General features: G+C 42.5%; 1 protein-coding gene across 6 annotated transcripts in view; it reads right to left on the reverse strand.

Annotated features, from left to right (window-relative positions):
* The window catches only part of lcmt1 (leucine carboxyl methyltransferase 1), a 121,370-nt gene extending 100,122 nt beyond the window's left edge, over positions 1–21,248 (reverse strand). For 2 of the 6 annotated variants that reach the window (XM_072268325.1, XM_072268329.1), the window contains exons 1-4: positions 21,167–21,248; positions 20,356–20,456; positions 16,777–16,868; positions 5,822–5,943 (exon numbers count right to left, since the gene is read on the reverse strand). In XM_072268325.1, the coding sequence (XP_072124426.1) occupies positions 5,822–5,943; positions 16,777–16,868; positions 20,356–20,456; positions 21,167–21,214 (363 nt within the window). In that variant the 5' untranslated portion in view covers positions 21,215–21,248. The other 4 variants (XM_072268328.1, XM_072268327.1, XM_072268326.1 and 1 more) reach the window with 4 other exon arrangements.
* Between the last annotated feature and the right edge of the window lie 216 nt (positions 21,249–21,464).

Consider the following 21,464-nt stretch of genomic DNA (forward strand, 5'->3'; position numbering starts at 1 on the left):
TGCCTCACAATCATATAACCATAACCATATAACAATTACAGCACGGAAACAGGCTATCTCGGCCCTTCTAGTCTGTGCCGAACTCTTACTCTCACCGAATCCCACCGACCTGTACTCAGCCCATAACCCTCCATTCCTTTCCTGTCCATATAGCTATCCAATTTAACTTTAAACGACAACATCGAACCTACCTCAACCACTTCTGCTGGAAGCTCGTTCCACACAGCTACCACTCTCTGAGTAAAGAAGTTCCCCCTCATGTTACCCCTAAACTTTTGCCCTTTAACTCTCAACTCGTGTCCTCTTGTTTGAATCTCCCCCACTCTCAATGGAGAAAGCCTATCCACATCAACTCTATCAATCCCCCTCGTAATTTTAAACACCTCTATCAAGTCCCTCCTCAACCTTCTACTCTCCAAAGAATAAGGACCCAACTTGTTCAACCTTTCTCTGTAACTTAGGTGATGAAACCCAGGTAACATTCTAGTAAATCTTCTCTGTACTCTCTCTATTTTCTTGACATCTTTCCTATAATTCAGTGACCAGAACTGTACACAATACTCCAAATTTGGCCTTACCAATGCCTTGTACAATTTCAACATTATATCCCAACTCCTATACTCAATGTTCTGATTTATAAAGGCCAGCATACCAAAAGCTTTCTTCACCACCCTATCCACATGAGAGTCCACCTTCAGGGAACTATGCACCATTATTCCTAGATCTCTCTGTTCTACTGCATTCTTCAATGCCCTTTCATTTATCATGTATGTCCTATTTTAATTAGTCCTACCAAAATGTAGCACCTCACATTTATCAGCATTCAATTCCTTCTGCCATCTTTCAGCCCACTCTTCTAACTGGCCTAAATCTCTCTGCAAGCTTTGAAAACCTACTTCATTATCCAGAACTACACCTGTCTTAGTATCATCTGCATACTTACTCATCCAATTTACCACCCCATCATCCAGATCATTAATGTATATGACAAATAACATTGGACCCAGTACAGATCCCTGAGGCACACCACTAGTCACCGGCCTCCAATCTGACAAACAGTTATCCACCACCACTCTCTGGCACCTCCCATCCAGCCACTGCTGAATCCATTTTACTACTTCAGTATTAATACCTAACGATTGAACCTTCCCCACCAACCTTCCATGTGGGACCTTGTCAAAGGCCTTACTGAAGTCCATATAGACAACATCCACCGCTATACCCTCGTCAACTTTCCTAGTAACCTCTTCAAAAAATTCAGTAAGATTTGTCAAACATGACCTTCCACGCACAAATCCATGTTGACTGTTCCTGATCAGACCCTGTCTATCCAGATAATTATATATACCATCTCTAAGAATACCTTCCATCAATTTACCCACCACTGATGTCAAACTCACAGGCCGATAATTACTAGGTTTACTCTTAGAACCCTTTTTAATCAATGGAACAACATGAGCAATACACCAATCCTCCGGTACCATCCCCTTTTCTAATGACATTTGAAATATTTCTGTCAGAGCCTCTGCTATTTCCACACTAACTTCCCTCAAAGTCCTAGGGAATATCCTGTCTGGACCCAGAGACTTATCCACCTTTATATTCCTTAAAGCTCCAGTACTACCTCTTCTTTAATCATCATATTTTCCATAACTACCTTACCTGTTTCCCTTATCTTACACAATTCAATATCCTTCTCCTTAGTGAATACCGAAGAAAAGAAATTGTTCAGAACCTACCCCATCTCTTTTGGCTCCACACATAGCTGTCCACTCTGATTCTCTAAGGGACCAATTTTATCCCTCACTATCCTTTTGCTATTAATATAACGGTACAAACCCTTGGGATTTATTTTCACCTTACTTGCCAAAGCAACCTCATATCTTCTTTTAGCTTTTCCAATTTCTTTCTTAAGATTCTTTTTACATTCTTTAAATTCCTCGAGCACCTCCTTTACTCCATGCTGCCTATATTTATTGTAGATCTCTCACTTTTTCCGAACCGTTTCCAATATCCCTTGAAAACCATGGCTCTCTCAAACTTTTAACCCTTCCTTTCAATGTAACAGGAACGTAAAGATTCTGTACTCTCAAAATTTCACCTTTAAATGACCTCCACTTCTCTATTACATTCTTCCCATAAAACAAATTGTCCCAATCCACTCCTTCTAAATCCTTTTGCATCTCCTCAAAGTTAGCCTTTCTCCAATCAAAAATCTCAACTCTGGGTCCAGACCTATCCTCCTCCATAATTATATTGAAACTAATAGCATTGTGATCACTGGACCCGAAGTGCTCCCCATCACAAACCTCCGTCACCTGACCTATCTCATTCCCTAACAGGAGATCCAACACTACCCCTTCTCTGTTTGGTACCTCTATGTATTGCTGCAAAAAAACTATCCTGCACACATTTTACAAACTCTAAACCATCCAGCCCTTTTACAGTACGGGCTTCCCAGTCTATGTGTGGAAAATTAAAATCTCCCACAATCACAACCTTGTGCTTACTACAAATATCTGCTATCTCCTTACAAATTTGCTCCTACAATTCTCGCTCCCCATTTGGTGGTCTATAATACACCCCCATAAGAGTTACTACACCTTTCCCATTCAATTCCACCCAAATAGCCTCCCTAGATGAGCCCTCTAATCTATACTGACAGAGCAGCGCTGTAATATTTTCTCTGACAAGCAATGCAACACCTCCCCTTGTCCCTCCCATTCTATCACACCTGAAGCAATTAAATCCAGGAATATTTAGATGCCAATCACACCCCTCCCGTAACCATGTTTCACTAATATCGATCACATCATACTTCCAGGTATCAATACATGCTTTAAGCTAATCCACCTTTCTTATAATGCTCCTAGCATTAAAATAAATGCATTTAAGAAATTTTCCACCTCTTACTCTCTGTTTATCACTAATGGTGCAAACAACTTTACTATTTTCTTTTTCTTCCTTCTTCCCTACATCTGTTCCTACACCCTGGTTCCCCTCCCCCCTCGTATCTAGTTTAAATCCACTGGAGCCTCTCTAGCAAACTTACCTGCAAGAATATTTGGCCCCCTCCAGTTCAGATGTAGACCGTCCCGCCGGAACAGGTCCCACCTTCCCTGGAAAACTGCCCAATTATCTATAAATCTGAAGCCCTCCATCCTGCACCATGTCTTCAGCCACGTGTTGATCTGCGCTCTTACTATTTCTAAACCCGCCTGCACGTGGCACTGGTAGCAATCCTGAGATTGCTATCCTGGAGGTCCTGTCCTTTAACTTGGAGCCTAACTCCCTAAACTCACCTTTCAGGACCTCTTCACTCTTCCTACCCACGTCATTAGTCCCTACATGGACCACGACATCCGGCTGCTCACCCTCCCTCTTGAGAATACCGAGAACTCAATCCGAGATATAGCAGACCTTGGCACCAGGGAGGCAACAGACCATCCGAGTTTTTGTTGATATCGCAGTGTTTCTGTTGATATTGGGGTGTGGGTGTGGAATGCACCCAATAAAGTGATCGCTCCCTTCCGGTTTCTTACTTTCACTCACATTCACTCAGGTTAAGGTTATTGCTAAAATGTTTTCTAATGAACATGCCATCTGGTACAAACCCTTATTTTAATGAGCTTAGCACCAAAAATCGAAACACATGGAATCCAAGCTAAATTAGCAAGTTGGATCTAAAGTGGGTTTGTAATTGGTAATTGCAGAGTATTGCTTTTCTGACTGGAAGTCTGTAAAGCTGTAAAGTTTACAGATCTGCTTGTATGTCTAGTTGGTGGCTGTGATAGCCTTACGTTACGGGGTTATATAGTTCAGCTGGTAAGTTAGGTGGAGCAATGAAAGAAGGAGCTTAATCTTGGTACGTGCCAGCTGCTATATTTTGGCAAAATTAGTACATACAACCTGAATGGCTGGGCCTGGGTAAGTAGTGAAAAAGAGGGAACCTAGTGTAAAGCCAGCATACCCCTAAAAGTGGCAGACGACATATGAAGAATACATATGAAATACTTGCCTTGATTAACTGGGCATAGAATACAAGAGCTTGGTGGACGTGGTACAAAATTATCAAACATCAGTTAAGCTACATGCAGTTCTGGTTACAATACTACAGAAAGGACGTAATTGCACTGGAGGAGATTCACATTGTTTTCTGGGTTGGGGTGTTTCAGTTATTAGACTAGACAGGCTATGTTTATTTTTCATAGAGCAGAAGAGGCTGAGGGGAAAGGTGAACAAAGGAAGACAACACTTGGGTGGGTTGGTGGAATTGTGAAAGAAACACAGAGAGAGTTAAAGGCATCCGTTAGTCTTGCGAGACCATGGATCTGCGCCTGGAAGGTCTTCACTCTCCAGGGCGCAGGCCTGGGCAAGGTTGTATGGAAGACCAGCAGTTGCCCATGCTGCAATTCTCCCCTCTCCATGACACCGATGTTGAGAAAGGAAAGGGCATTAGGACCCATACAGTTTGGCACCAGTGTTGTCGCAGAGTGCCTTAACCACTTGGCCATGTGCCCACACAGAGAGAGAGAGAGAGAGTGGGTTACCTGAAATTAGGAAAAATTATCTTCAGACCATTGGGTGCAAACTACCCAAGCAGAGTATGAAGATTTGATCAATTTGCATTTGGCATCACCCGTGACTTTAGAGAAGACCAAGAACAGATCAATATAGGAATGGCAAGGGGAGGTGAAATAGCATGCAACCTTTTGTCTCCACAGATGCTGCTTGACCCATTGCTTCAAGTCTTGTTTCTCTGTAATATACATTGGGATATGATAGTGAGCATTCACAAGGCGGGCCAAAGGGTTTGTTTTTGTTCTGTATGGTGTAAGCAGGTCCTAATATACAAAGAACTACCTGCAAAGGAGTCATGGCAGTTTACAATTGCATAGATTACATTCAAACTTGACATGTCCAGAAACAAATAAGATCCTCTGTAATGCAGTACGTTTTCTCCCTTTATATCTGGATGCACTGCTTGTTATATTGCATTGGGATGTGTTTGTTTAAAATTGTTCTGGGGATATTTTGCTTGGGTTATATTATGGTGGAATTGCATTGTAAACATTTTGGGTGTATTTGGGCAGAGTCCTTTTGTGGTGTTCAGACATCCCACCCTGCAAAAACTCATTTCAGGGAAGTAGCACCATCAATTTGCGGGAGACTCCTGGAACTTCCGGGAGAGGTGGGATGATTGCAATAGAGTAGCTCCCTAGCAGCTAGCCAGCTAGTATAAATAATGTTAGCTATGCTAATGAATGAATGACACCTGTTAAACTCACCTCAACATGTCTTTTATATTTTAACCCACCATGGGCAATAGAAAAGTCACCGTTGCAAACGGCGCAGCGAGCAACATTGTCATTATTTTGACCCCTATTAGGCAGGGGTACATTTTAGGGTAGTCTGGGGTGATGTACATTTTATATTTTCTTTTTTTGGAACATTCTCCCATGGCATGCTCTCGCGCGCTCTCTCTCTCTCTCTCTCTCTCTCTCTCTCGTGGTCGCTCTCACTTGCTCTCTCTCGCTTGCTTGCTCTCGCTCTCTCTCGTGGTCGCTGTCGCGCTTTCTCTTTTGCTTTCTCTCTCGCGCTCGCTCTCAAAAAAATTGATTTCCGTGATATTGTATATAATTTGCGGGCATCAGGGAACCACTATTAATATGCAGGAGACTCCCGGAACTTCCGGGAGAGGTGGGATGTCTGAGTGTTTGGTCTAGTTGTTTGACTAATCACTTCATCCAAACAAACTACACAGCCACTAACTAATGTGAGTACGTAAAAATTATGACCATTATAACTAGCCCATTAATACCTTCAGTCTCCAAAAAGTTGTGTCCAAGCCTGCGCCCAGGTTTAGAACTTGACAATCACAGTTGGTTTTCTTTACAAAAGCATCCAGTAATAAATTCACTGCTCTTACACGAGCATAATAACCTGCAAAGAAAAATAGAAGTTTAAGAGCAAAAATTTTGTCCCAAGACTCAGAGGATTAAGACAACCAATGTCCAGTGTTAGATGATTTCCAGAAATGCAGCAGTTCAGTTTACCCTCAGAGGCAGGAGAATCTGGTGTGGTATTCTACAGTGAATGTCAGCAAAGAGAGATTCTGGCTTTATGGTGCTACAGTATCTGATAGTTACCACTTAAGTGCACATATTAAAACAAGCCACTTAGGCAGGATAGCAGGTCTTCAAAAAATTTTCCAAGATGAGTTTCCCACCATCAAACATTCTAGCGGTCACTACTTTTCAAGTACAAAATATAACTAAGGAAGTAATACATAAAAGCAGGAGTAGACCAATAGTCCTTTAAACCTTGTTCAAGTTTATGGCTAACCTATGTCAGGGGTACTTTGCAACAAGAACCCCATAATGCTCCACTGTAAATGTAGCTGGCATTACCAGAACCTACTGTGAACTGATACAACCTGATATGCAAGCACTGCAACACAAACATGCCACAATACAACTTAATACAAATGTGTCCTAGCAACCCAAAGGTACACTGACGTGATCCAAATAAAATGACCCCACAAAAACCCCAAAGTATGCTCACCCAAACGCAAATCTGCTCCAAATGTGCCCCGACACAACTAGTCACAAACACTTCACAAAAGAACTCGGCCCAAATACACCTAAAATGTTTACAATGCAATTCCACCATAATACAACCTAAGCAAAATATCCCCAAAACAATTTTAAACAAACACATCCCAATGCAATATAATAAACAGTGCATCCAGATATAAAGCGAGAAAGCATACTGCATTACAGCTCAACAGAAATTGCCCAGAGACAACCTGATAGAATGTCCTGATATTACACAACAGACCCCAAACATTATGCAAATGCAATCCATGCAACCTGAAGTGACATCATGCACATACTCCCCTGTGCAATCATATGCAAATATGCCATATAAAAATAATACTCACTCCTGTTGTCCATACAATGTGCGGCAATTGCTCATGGAAGCAAATGTGCGGCAGCACTATACAACAAAACTGTTTTACAGAATTTTTTTTACATGTGCCTAAGACTTTTGCACCGTGCTGTATTATTCTTGAGGCATGCTCCCCACCTCAAGGTGCAAATGTTCCCCGACACAAGCGCAAACACGCCCCTACACAACACGGCACAATGCAACGTAAACTCACCTCACTCCAACAAAATACAACAGAAAACACACCTCAATACAATGTGATGAAAACACACAATGCAAAGCAATATAAATGCTGGATGCCACATGACCCAAGTGTGTCCTGACACAATGAGATACATCATCCCAATGCAATGTGACACAGATGGACCCTGACAATGTGATGCGACCTCACTACCTGGTGCAACCAGACACAAGCTCTGTAAAATAATAAGATGCAAACTTGTACGAAAACAAAATGAAAAACATATGCCTCAATGCAATGTGATGTAATGCAGCATAAATGTACCCCAATGCAATGCATGTACAACGGAAACAGCACTGCAATGAAATGCATGCTCCCTGACTTAACCTGACATTCATTCCCAATACAACCAGACAACATCTCACAGCACATTGCAAAGAAAACATATCCCGATGCATTCCAATGATATTATGACCAGCTGAAATGGCAGGAAAACAAGCTCTGGTGTGATGCCTCATAAATGGCCCAATGAAATACAATGCCAGTGTGTCCGATGACATGTGAAGCAAGCACACCACAGCAATATTGTGACAACCTAGCCCAACAAAATGTGAGACAAGCAGGTATGCATACGCATAAAACAAGACACACAAGCTACCCAATGCACCAAGATATAACCAAGGGCGGATGCTCTCATTCTGAATGCAACAAAAAAAAGCACCATAGTGAAATGCATTGAAAACTCATTCCTGCAAAATGCCACAAAGATGCACACCAGTGAAGCACAACAAAAACGTATCCTAGCAAAATGCAGTACAAACAAACATTTAATCTGCAAGATGCAATTAAGCCCCTGTGCGATGACAAACATCTCCACAACCTGACACAGCACATTACTATGATATCCAAATTGCCTGAAGAGACTTAACGCAAACACACCAGTGCGTCACAATGCAAATAGCACTGGAGGAGAGAACATCCAGAGACAGACATACACAGTACAGAACTAATCCATTCAACACAATATCCATGTCAAACCATTTACCCCAGCTTTTCCCCATAATCTTTGATGCCCTGTCCAATCAAGAACCTATCAAGCTCTGCCTTAAACACACCCAATAACTTGGTCTCCACTGCTGCCTGTGGTAACAAATTTCACAAATTCTGTAACGGCTGGCTAAAGAAATTTCTCCACATCTCAGTTTTAAATGGACGTCCCTCTATCCTGAAGCTGTGCCCTCTTGTCCAAGACTCCCACACCATGGGAAACATCCTTTCCACATCTACTCTGTCTAGGCCTTTCAACATTCGAAAGATTTCAACGAGACTCTCCCTCATCCTTCTAAATTCCAGCGAGTATAGACCCAGAGCTATCAAACGTCCCTCGTATGATAACCCTTTCATTCCCGGATTCATCCTTGTGAATATCCTCTGAACCCTCTCCAATACCAGCACATCTTTTCTTAGAAAAGGAACCCAAAACTGTTCACAATACTCAAGGTGAGGCCTCACCAGTGCTTTATAAAGATTCAGCATCACATCCCTGCTCTTGCATTCTTGACTTTTTGAAATGAATACTAACATTGCATTTGCCATCATCACCACTGACTCTATCTGCAAGTTAACCATTAGGGTGTTCAAGGATTCCCAAGCGCCCTTGCATCTCAGATTTTTAGATTTTCTCCCCATTTAGAAAATAATCTGCATATTTATTTCTACTACCAAAGTACATGACTTTCCAATATTGTATTCCGTTTGCCATTTTCCTGCCCATTCTCCTAATCTCTCCAAGTCCTTCTGCACCCTACCTGTTTCCTCAACTCTACCTGCCCTTCCACCAATCTTTATATCATTTGCAAACTTGGCAACAAAGCCATCTATTTCATCATATAAATCACTTATATACAGCATAAAAAGCAGTCCCAACACTGACCCGTGCAGAACACCACTAATTACTGACAGGCAACCAGAAAAGGATCCTTTTATTCCCACTCGCTGCCTCCTACCAATCAGCCAATATTGTAAGTTTGGCAGTAACTTTCCTGTAATGCCATAGGCTCTTAACTTGGTAAGCAGCCTCATGTGTGGCACTTTGCCTGAGGCTTTCTGAAAGTCCAAATATAAAACATCCACTGCATCCCCTTTATCTATCCTGCTTGCAATCTCTTCAAAGAATTCCAACAGGTTCATCAGGCAGGAGTTTCCCTGAAGGAAACGATGCTGACTTTGGACTATCTTGTCCTGTATCACCAAGCACTCCATAACCTCATTCTTAACAACTGACTCCAACGTCTTCCCAACCACTGAGGTTAGGTTAACTGGCCTATAATTTCCTTTCTGCTGCCTTCCTCCTTTCTTAAAGAGTGGAGTGGCATTTACAATTTTTCAATCCTCTGGCACCATGCCAGAATCCAATGATTTTTAAAAGATCATTACTAATACCTCCATAATCTCTACCACTATCTCTTTCAGAACCCCAGGGTATTTGCTCCATGTGACTTATGTACCCTTCACTCATCCAGCTTTTTGAGCATCTTCTCTTTTGTAATAGTAACTGCACTCACTTCTCTTCCCTTACACCCCTCAACATCTGGCACACTGCTAATGTCTTCCACAGTGAAGACTGGTATAAAGTACTCATTTAGTTCATCTGCCATCTCCTCGTCCTGTTATTATTTCTCCAGCCTCATTTTCTAGCGGTCCTATATCCACTCTCATCTGTCTTTTAGTTTCCATATACTTGAAAAAGCTTGTTCTATCCACTTTGATACTGATTGCTGGCTTCTTTCATATTTCATCTTTTCCTTCCTAATGATCCTTTTAGTTGCTCTCTGTGGTTTTTAAAAGCTTCCCAATTCTCTATCTTCCCACTAATTTTTGCTTTGTTGTATGCCCTCTCTTTTGCTTTTAACTTAACTTTGACTTCCCTCGTCAGCCGCGGTTGTACTATGTTGCCATTTGAGAATTTCTAAATTTTGGAATAATCTATTCTGAACCTTCCTTATTTTTCCCCTAAAACCCTCACACCATTGCTGCTCTGCTGTCATCCCTGCCAGCATCTCCTTCCAATTTACTTTGATCAACTCCTCTCTCATACCACTGTAATTTCCTTTACCCCACTGAAATACTTCTACATCAGGCTTTACTTTCTTCTTACCAAATTTCAAGTGGAACTCAATTATACTGTGATCACTGTCACCTGAGGGTTCTTTTACCCTAAGTTCCCTCATCGCCTCCGGTTCATCACATAACATCCAATCTATTCCCTGGTATAGCTAATCCCCTGGTAGGCTCAGCAACAAACTGCTCTAAAAAGCCATCTCATAGGCTTTCAACAAACTCACTCTCTTTAGATCCATTACCAACCCGATTTTCCCAATCGACTTGCATGTTAACATCTCCCATGATATTGCCCTTTTGACTCGCCTTTTCTATTTCCCTTTGTAATCTGTGGTCCACATTCCAGCTGCTGTTGGGAGGCCTGTATATGACTGTTATTAGGTTCCCTTTACCCTTGCAGTTTGTTAACTCAACCCACAAAGATTCAGTATCCTCCGATCCTATGTCACATCTTTCTACTGATTTGATGCCATTCTTTACCAGCAGAGCCATGCCACGCCAGCCCCTCTGCCTACCTTCCTATTCCTCCAATAGAATGTGTAACCTTGGGCATCCAGCTCCCAACTACAGCCATCCTTCAGCCACGATTCAGTGATGGTCACAACAACACACCTGACAATCTATAAAAGTGCAACAAGATCATCCACCTTATTTTTTATACTTTGTAAATTAAGATATAACACTTTGAGTACTATATTTGCTACTCATTTTGATTCTGCATCCCTAATGCACTGATTCTCATCTGCCTGCCCTTCCTGACAGTCTGACTGCACTCTACCTTTGCTTTTTTTACCATCTGCCCTATCCTAGGTCCTTTCACTCTGGTTCCCACCCCCTGGCAAATTAGTTTAAACCCTCCCCAACAGCTCTAAGAAACCTGTCCGCGAGAATATTAGTTCACCTCAAGACTAAGGAGCTGGTGGTAGACCTGAGGAGATCTAAGGTACCGGTGACCCCTGTTTCCATCCAGGGGGTCAGTGTGGACATGGTGGAGGATTACAAATACCTGGGGATACGAATTGACAATAAACGGGACTGGTCTAAGAACACTGAGGCTGTCTACAAGAAGGGTCAGAGCCGTCTCTATTTCCTGAGGAGACTGAGGTCCTTTAACATCTGCCGGATGATGCTGAGGATGTTCTACGAGTCTGTGGTGGCCAGTGCTATCATGTTTGCTGTTGTGTGCTGGGGCAACAGGCTGAGGGTAGCAGACACCAACAGAATCAACAAACACATTCGTAAGGCCAATGATGTTGTGGGGATGGAACTGGACTCTCTCACGGTGGTGTCTGAAAAGAGAATGCTGTCTAAGTTGCATGCCATCTTGGTCAATGTCTCCCATCCACTACATAATGTACTGGGTGGGCACAGGAGTACATTCAGCCAGAGACTCATTCCTCCGAGGTGCAGCACAGAGCGTCATAGGAAGTCATTCCTGCCTGTGGTCATCAAACTTTACAACTCCTCCCTTGGAGGATCAGACACCCTGAGCCGATAGGCTGGTCCTGGACTTATTTCATAATGTACTGGCATAATTTACATATTACTATTTAACTATTCATGGTTCTATTACTATTTATTATTTATGGTGCAATTGTAACGAAAACCAATTTGCCCCGGGATCAATAAAGTATGACTATCACTACTACTACTACTAAATCATCCTGCTTCTATCCTCTCTGGCATGTGGGGCACAGGTAGCAATCCAGATATTACTACCCTGGACGTCCTGCTTCTCAACTTTCTGCCTAGCTCTCTAAATTCTCTCTTCAGAACCCCCATTGTTTTTCCTTCCTATGTCTTGGTACCAATATATACCAAGACATCTGGCTGCTCTTTCTCCCTCTCCAAAATGCTGTGGACACGATCCAAGACGTCCCTGACCCTGACACCCGGGAGATAACATACCATCCGGGTGTCCTGTCAATGTCCACAGAATCTCCTGTCTGTTCCTCTGACTACTGAGTCCCCTATCACTATTGCTACCCTCTTCTCCCTCTTTCCTTTCTACAGTACAGACCCATGCTCAGTGCTAGTAACCTGGTCTCATCCCCCACAACAGTATCCAAAAGGGTATACTTATTATTGAGGGGAATGGCCACAGCGGTGCTCTGTGCTAACTGCCTATTCACTTTTCCATTTCTCCCAACAGTCACCCAGCTACTCGCCTCCTGCAACTCTGGGGTGACCACTTCCCTGTAACTCTGGTGGATTATCTCTTCACTCTCCCGTACAAGCCAAAAGTAATCCAGCTGCTGCTCCAGATCTCTAACACGGTCTTCAAGGTTATTGCCCGTCACATCAACCAATCTGATTGGAAAATCCTTACGAAGATTTCATAAGCTAAATTTTACAGCAAGAACAGATGAAACTAAAAGTTAAAAATGAAAATGTGGACTCAAACCTAACCATCATGCTTCAATGAATAATAAACATCTGACAAAGGGGAGCCAGCCAATGAACTCCAGAGGTCAGGTGGCTCCCAGCCTCTAATAATTTCCGTGCATGCTTGAAAATGACAACTTGGCCTTTAAGAGCATAACACATGGGAGCAGAATTAGGCCATTAAGTCTGCTCCATCAGTCCATCATGACTGACTTATTATCCCTCTTAATCCCATTCTCCTGCCTTCTTCCCATAATGTTTGACACTCTTGCTCATCAAAAATCTGTCAAGGTCTGCTTTAAATATACCCAAAAACTTGGTCTCCAAGGCCCCCTGTTGCAATATATTCCACAGATTCATCACCACTTGACTAAGAAAATTCCTCATCTCTGTTTGAAATGGCCGTCCCCTATTCTGAGACCATGTGCTCTGGTCCTAGACTCAACCACTATAGGAAACATCCTTTCCACATCTACTATATCTAGGCCTTTCGATGTTCAATGGATTTCAGTGAGATCTCCCCTCATTCTTCCAATCTACTCCAAGTACAGGTCCAGAGCCATCAAACACTCCTTATGCTGGGATTATCCTTGTGAACCTCCTCTGGAACCACTTCAATGCCAAAATATCCTTTCTTAAACAAAGGGCCCAAAACTACTCACAATAATCCAAATGTGATCTGACCAATGCCTTGTAAAGCCTCAGCATTACATCCTTGCTTTTTTATTCTCGTCCTCTTGAAATGAATGTTAACATTGCATTTTCGTTCCTTACCACCAAATTAACCTGCAAGTTAACCTTTAGGGAATCCTGCATTTGGAGTTCCAAGTCCCTTTCCACCTCCGTTTTCTGAATTTTCTTCCCATTTAGAAAACTATGTTGGTCTTTACTCCTTATAGCAAAGTGCATGACCATACACTTCCCTGCACTGTATTCAATTTTCCACTTCTTTGCCCGTTCTCCTAATCTGTCTAAATTCTCTGTAGACTCCCTGTTTCCTCAACATTACCTGCCCCTCCACCTATCTTTGTATCATCCAAAAACTTGGCTACAAAACCATCAATTCCATTGTCCAAATCATTAATATATAATGTGAAAAGCAGAGGTCCCAACACTGACCCCTGCAGAAAACCACCAGTCACCTGCAGCCAACCAGGGAAGTCCCCTTTTATTCACACTCTTTTCCTTTTGCAAGTCAACCAAATGTTTATCGATGCTCAGCAAAGCTGGCAGCTAATGGGATGCAAAGGTAATCTGAACGTTCACACCAATGACTTTGCAGCAGAGGAACAGGCAGGAATTACATAGAAACATAGAAAATCTACAGCACAATACAACCCATTCGGCCCTCAATGCTATGCTGAACGTGTACTTAGAAATTACCTAAGGTTACCCATAGCCCTCTATTTTTCTAAGCTCCATGAACCTATCCAAGAGTCTCTTAAAAGACCCTATTATATCTGCCTCCACCACCATCGCCAACAGCCCATTCCACGCACTCACCACACTCTGCGTAAAAAACTTACCGACATCTCCTCTGTACCTACCTCCAAGCACCTTAAAACTGTGCCCTCTCGTGCTAGCCATTTCAGACCTGAGAAAAAGCCTCTGATTATCCACACTATCAATGCCTCTCATCATCTTATACACCTCTATCAGGTCACCTCTCATCCTCCATCGCTCCAAGGAGAAAAGGCCAAGTTCACTCAACCTATTCTCATAAGGCATGCTCCCCAATCCAGGAAACATCCTTGTAAATCTCCTCTGCACCCTTTCTATAGTTTCCACATCCTTCCTGTAGTGAGGTGACCAGAACTGAGCACAGTACTCCAAGTGGGGCCTGACCAGGGTCCTATATAGATGTAACATTACCTCTCGGCTCTTAAAATCAATCCTACGGTTGATGAAGGCCAATGCACCATACGCCTTCTTAACCACAGTCAACCTGCACAGCAACTTTGAGTGTCCTATGGACTCGGATCCCAAGATCCCATTCTGTCATCAGCAAATTTACTAAACAATCCCTCCACTTCCTCATCCAGGTCATTTATAAAAATCATGAAGAGAATGGGTCCTAGAACAGATCCCTGAGGCATACCAGTGGTCACCGACCTCCATGCAGAATATAACCCGTCTACAACCACTCTGCCTTCTGTGGGCAAGCCAGTTCTGGATCCACAAAGCAATGTCCCCTGGGATCCCATGCCTCCTTACTTTCTCAATAAGCCTTGCTTGGGGTACCTTATCAAATGCCTTGCTGAAATCCATATACACTACATCTACTGCTCTTTATCAATGTGTTTAGTCACATCCTCAAAAAATTCAATCAGGCTCGTAAGGCACGACATGCCTTTCAGAAAGCCATGCTGACTATTCCTAATCATATTATTGCCTCTCCAAATGTTCACAAATCCTGCCTCTCAGAATCTTTTCCATCAACTTACCAACCACTGAAGTAAGGCTCACTGATCTATAATTTCCTGGGCTATCTTGACTCCCTTTCTTGAATAAGGGAACAACATCTGCAACCATCCAATCCTCCAAACCTCTCCCATTCCCTGATGATGCAAAGATCATTGCCAGAGGCTCAGCAATCTCCTCCCTCTCCTCCCACGGTAACCTGGGGTACATCTCATTCGGTCCAGGAGACTTAGCCAACTTGATGATTTCCAGCACATCCTCTTTCTTAACGTCTATATGTTCAAGCTTTTCAATCCGCTATAAGTAATCCCTACAATCATCAAGAACCTATTCCGTAGCGAATAATGAAGCAAAGTATTCATTAAGTATTTCTGTTATCTCCTCCGATTCCATACACACTTTTTCACTGTCACACTTGATTGGTCCTATTCTCTCAAGTCTTATTCTCTTGCTCTTCATATACTTGTAGATTGCCTTGGGATTTTCCTTAATCCCGCTCGCCAAGGCCTTCTCATTGCCCCTTCTGGCTCTCCTGCTCGCCTTATAATCTTCTAGATCTCTATCATTACCTAGTTTTTTGAACCATTCGTAAGTTTTTCTCCTTGACTCAATTTTCAACAGCCTTTGTACACCACAGTTCCTGTACCCTACCATCCTTTCCGTCTCATTGGAACATACCTATGCAGAACTCCACGCAAATATCCCCTGAACATTTGCCACATTTCTTCCATACATTTCCCTGCGAACATCTGTTCCCAACTTATGCTTCCAAATTCCTGCCTGATAGCTTCATATTTCCCCTTATTCCAATTAAACGCCTTCCTGACTTGTCTGTTCCTATCCCCATCCAATGCTATGGTAAAGGAGAAAGAATTGTGATCACTATCTCCAAAATGCTCTCCCACTGAGAGACCTGACACCTGAACAGGTTTATTTCCCAATACCAGATCAAGTACAGCCTCTCCTCTTGTAGGCTAATCTACATATTGGGTCAGGAAACCTTCCTGAACACACCTAACAAACTCCACCCCATCTAAACTCCTTGCTCTAGGGAGATGCCAGTTAATATTTGGGAAATTAAAATCTCCCACCACGACAACCGTGTTATTATTACACCTTCCCAGAATCGGCATATCTGTTCCTTGATGACCCTGTTACTTATCAAAGTTCCTCCAGCCCTCATATAATCCCCAGGGTTGGGACTCTCCAGCTGGCAATGGAGCCTGACAGATTGCTCCTCTTCTCATTTCATGGTCAGGATTCATAACAACCTGCTTCTCAGCAGGCAGAAAGTTAACATAAAATATCAGGCTGCCAGCGGGATGGAAATCTGTCTACAAAGGATTTCCAAGGGGTTAAAAAATATTACAATCTTCGAAAAACTCTGAACCCAAAACATTTTTTGTCAACGTAACCTGTCTCTGTTAATACGTTTTTGAATTTGAACCATGAAGTGTCAGATATATAACCAAAAATATTAAATGAAATACAGAAGTTGGAATTGAGGAAGAGAAAGTAAAACTGGCCTTTTCAAGATGGAGATAGAATGTATCTGATTATCAATGAGGACTGAGAGGACTCAGAAAACAACAATGCAAGAAACTACACGTCAGCAAGAATCCAATGCATTTAAAGTACAGAAAACATGAGAAAAAGTAATGAGAACAACACATGGGAAGGGAAGTCAAGCAGATTGTAGCAATGATGCAAGGTCCTACCTCTGTTTATTTCAGGAGCTTTTCTTTCATTTGGTTGCTTTGTAAAGTACTGTATGTATGGATCCTTCCAGTAATTCAGACTCACTGCAAATCTGACAAGCAGAAGAGAGAAATATCAATGAGAAAATCCACTTAATTAGAATGATCAGAAACTTACTTCAAGGTTACCGCTTCATTAACAGAGTAACTAACAATAATACATCTAGAACTCATGATAATGAAACATTGCACTTTATCTTAATTAAAATCAGATCTTATATGCAGCTTCCGTGCACATCCAAGATTTCGTGTAAAAGATTCTGTACGTAACTAGTGAAATGTGCCATTGCTCTGTGCTACATGAAGCAACAGGTATTGTGGGGTGTTCACAATATTACAGAGAGAGTTATACAACACAGAAACAGGGCCTGGCCTTTAGCCCAACTTACCCATGCCAACCAAGATACTGGTCATCTTCCTGTATTTGGCCTTTATCAATCCGTTCTATTCCTATTCCTGTACCTATCCAAATGTTTTTTAAAAAAGACACACATATACACCTGCCTCCAGCACTTTCTTTTACACCTCATTCAAATATCCACCACCCTCTTGTGGAAACACCTGTCCATCAGATTCCCTTTAAATTTTTTGGCTCTCACCTTAACACTGCACCTCCTAGTTTTACCATTGGAAAAAGACTCCAACCATCTGGCCTATCTCAGACCATCATAGTTTTAGAAAATCCTCAACCTTCTGCGGTCCAGAGAGAACAATCCAACCTATCCAATATCTGCTTGTAATTATAGCTCTCCATTCTAGGCAACACCCTGGTGAATATCTCTCAGATGACCACCTTCTGTGTATAATATAGTGACCAGAACTGTATAGAATATTGCAAGTATGGTCAACTCAATGTCCTGTACAGCGCAGCATGATGTCCAAAATCTCACACTCAATATTCCTGCCAATAAAAGACAATAAGATCATAAGATATAGGAGCAGAATTAGGCCATTTGGCCAATCAAGTCTGATCCGCCATTCAATTATGGCTGATCCTTCCCAACCACCCCCCCCCCCCAAACCCTACTCCCTGGCCTTATCCCCGTAACCTTTGATGCCATGTCCAATCAAGATCCTACCAGTCTCTGCTTTACACCCAACAACCTGGCCTCCACAGCTGCCTGTGCTAATTAATTCCAGAAATTCATCATCCTCTGGCTAAAGAAATTTCTCTGCATCACTGTTTTAAATGGATGCCCCTCTATCCTGAGGATGTGCCTCCTTGACCTAGACTCCTGCACCATGGGAAGCATCCTTTCCACATCTACTCTGTCTAGGCCTTTCAACATTTGAAAGATTTCAATGAGATCCCCCCTCATCCTTGTAAATTCCAGCGAGTACAGACCCAGAGCCATCAAACGTTCTGCATATAACCCTTTTCATTCCCGGAATCATCCTTGTGAACCTCCTCTGAACCCTCTCCAATGCCAGCACATCATTTCTTAGATGAGGAGCTCAGAACTGTTCAGAATACTCAAGGTAAGGCCTCACCAGTGCCGTATAAAGCCTCAGGATCACATCCTTGCTCTTGTATTCTAGACCTCTTGAAACAAATGTGAACATTGCATTTGACTTACTCACTACCGACTCAACCTGCAAGTTAACCTTCAGGGTGTTCGCACATTGACTCCCAAGTCTCTTTGCATCTCAGATTTTTGGATTTTCTCCCTGCTTAGAAAATAGGCCTGCACATTTATTTCTACTACCAAAGTGCATGACCATGCATTTTCCAACACTGTATTCCACTTGACACTTTCTTGCCCATTCTCCTATTCTGTCCAAGTCCTTCTGCAGCCTACCTATTTCCTCAACACTACCTGCCTCTCACCAATCTTCATATCATCTGTATACTCGGCAACAAAGCCATCTATTCCATCATCTACATCAGTGATATACAGCATAAAAAGCAGTCCCAACACTGACCCCTGCAGAGTACCACTAGTCACTGGCAGCCAACCAGAAAAGGATCCTTTTCTTCCCACTTGCTGCTTCCTACCAATCAGCCAATGCTCTAACGATGCCAGTAACTTTCCTGTAATACCGTAGGCCCTTAACTTGGTAAGTAGCCTCAAGTGTGACACCTTATGTAAGTTAAAACATACAATATCCACTGCATCCTCTTTATCTATCCTACTTGTAATCTCCTCAAAGAATTCCAACAGGTTTGTCAGGCAAAATCTTCCCTTAAGGAAACCATGTTGACTTTGTCTCATTTTGCAAGAAACTTGAACACGTTCTTCACTACTCTGTGTTGCCATTTTCGGAGGGTTGTGAACTTGAACCCCAATGTCCCTCTTTACTTCGACATGGTGATTTACTTTATATAATTTGGTTAGTACTAGGCTACCTAAAACGCATCATCTCCTACTTATCTGGATTAAATTCCATCTTTCACAGCCCTGTCCAACTTTCTATCTGATCTATATCCCTCTGCAACCTCAGGTAACCATTTTCACTGTCTGCAATTCCACCAATTTACACGTCCGTGCAAACTTACTTCTCAGGCCACATCCTCATCCAAGATATGACAAAGGTCCTAGTAGCAATTTCTGTGGTATACTGCGTTACAGACATCCAGTCAGAAAAACAACCTTGCGCCACAACCCTCTGTCTTCTGTCTCAGTTTTGGATCTAGTTTGCCAAAATGCCTTCAATTCTATTTGCCCTAAATTTCTGTACCAGCCTACCGTGGCCAAGATTCATGTATTCCATGCCTATTACACTGCTCTCACCAATTTTCTTAATAACCTTCTCGGAAAACTCAATCAGATTTGTTGGATGCATGTCTGCAGATCCTTGTATTCTGAAATGCCGCAAGGACTAATGACAATTAGTCAAGACACCATTCCTCTCTCTAATCTGATTTGTTAGCAACACAATGGGGGAATATTTTTTCTAATATGGGACAGATATTCTTTTTGAAAAATTGTCATCTAATTATTTATTGGATTGCCCATGGTTAGACAATACAGTATGCTGAACTGGTATGGATCATGGTAGCACATTGAATGTGTTTGTTGCTCTGAATGGTGGGAAGGAAGGAGACTGCATTTAATGAAGAGAGTAAAACAAACAGTAACATTTCAGGTGATGACCTTCTTTCATTCTACTTCTCCCTCCAAGATGCTTCATTGAACAGTTGAAACATACTGTTTTTTAAATTTCAGTGCTGGGCTACATATATGCTGCATGTCCTCCAGTTGCAGCAGAAAGTGACAGAGGTGTTGGTAGTGACGAAAAAGAAAACCAGACTGTCCCAGCGGGAACAGTCTCATCACAATGTTGAAAGAAGACGATGATAGAATTCGTAGCATCATTGTACTGGAATGGCCCGGACTGGCAAAGGATGATTCACTGAATATGGAAGCTGGTTTCATTCAGGAAAGTGATCTGAGGGACAGTCGGGTAAAAGTGAAAGAAAGTGTGTGGAAAATGGTTAACATATAGGAATTGGATGGCGGAAAGTATCAGGAATAGAATACATCGCATATTCAAAGTTTTCAGAGGGTCCCAGTCCTCCTGCATCACTGCAATTCCTACCTTTTACACACTGTTGCATCATCACATGTGGACCGTACAGCTTCATCTGCTGTGTGATCAGACACTGTCAAGGAGTGGTTGGTAGCCATTAGATTCTCAGTCTGTAGAGGTAGAAAATGTTGCATCATTATTATTCTGAACAGATTGTCCAACTTCCAGGGATTATTCACAAATCCAAATAGCAGGCAAGTTCCTCCTAGCATCCATACTGACGCTTATTTCCAAGCAAATATTTCTAAGAGATTTTTGTGGTTACAATTAATTTCTGATTTTGTTAGTTTCCTCTGGTTCAAAAATGATCATGCTTCATAAGGGAATTAATTGGACATGAAATGGCTCAGACTTACTGTAAATTTCAAGTTTCTTTCCCTCAATAAATTCACATCCGCCAACTGTGATGTCAATGTAATTCTTAAACTATTTTTTCAGTGATATTATTTAACATATCTGCTTGCAATTATTTCCTAGCCCCTTGGGACTTCGGGCCTGTAATGTGCTATACTTTTACACGTATCCATTCGTAATGAGTTGCATTAGCCCACCTCCCCGCCTATAATGCGTTGCCCCACCTTCTCCCATTTCCTCCCTTTAAATGTCCTGCCCACCTCACCACAGTTAAACATGACATGCCATCGGGTGAGTGCTGCAGGAATACAGTACACAAACAGTGGGGATGGGGCACTCAGACCACGTCCTGAGGCAGCCGCCAATCCCTCGCTCAGTTGCGATACAGACTATCAGCCATTACTACAATGCAAGCGTCACCAGGACATTTCACACCGCCCCACTCCACACACACACCACCACCAACCATTCCTCCAGACGCCACCACCCATATCGCACCAACGCCGCTCGCCATTGGCGCTGACGCTCAAAATGATGGGGTCTTCTGATTGGTCGGTGCGAGCTATGCTGATTGGCTGTGGAACGAGAGCAGGAGAGCTTGGCGTCGGGAAAGGCGGCAGATCCGAAATGCGAATGAGAAATGGAGTCGTTTCGAGAGACCTGCCGACTCTGTGTCTCGGGCTGATTCGGCTCCTCACGCAGTACATCTTATAAACCCACTTCAAAGTTGCCTGTTGCATTGTAACAGTGTCGGGAGTGGGAGA

This window comes from Mobula birostris, chromosome 9, assembly GCF_030028105.1.
Source record: "Mobula birostris isolate sMobBir1 chromosome 9, sMobBir1.hap1, whole genome shotgun sequence".
Taxonomy (NCBI): Eukaryota; Metazoa; Chordata; class Chondrichthyes; order Myliobatiformes; family Myliobatidae; genus Mobula; species Mobula birostris.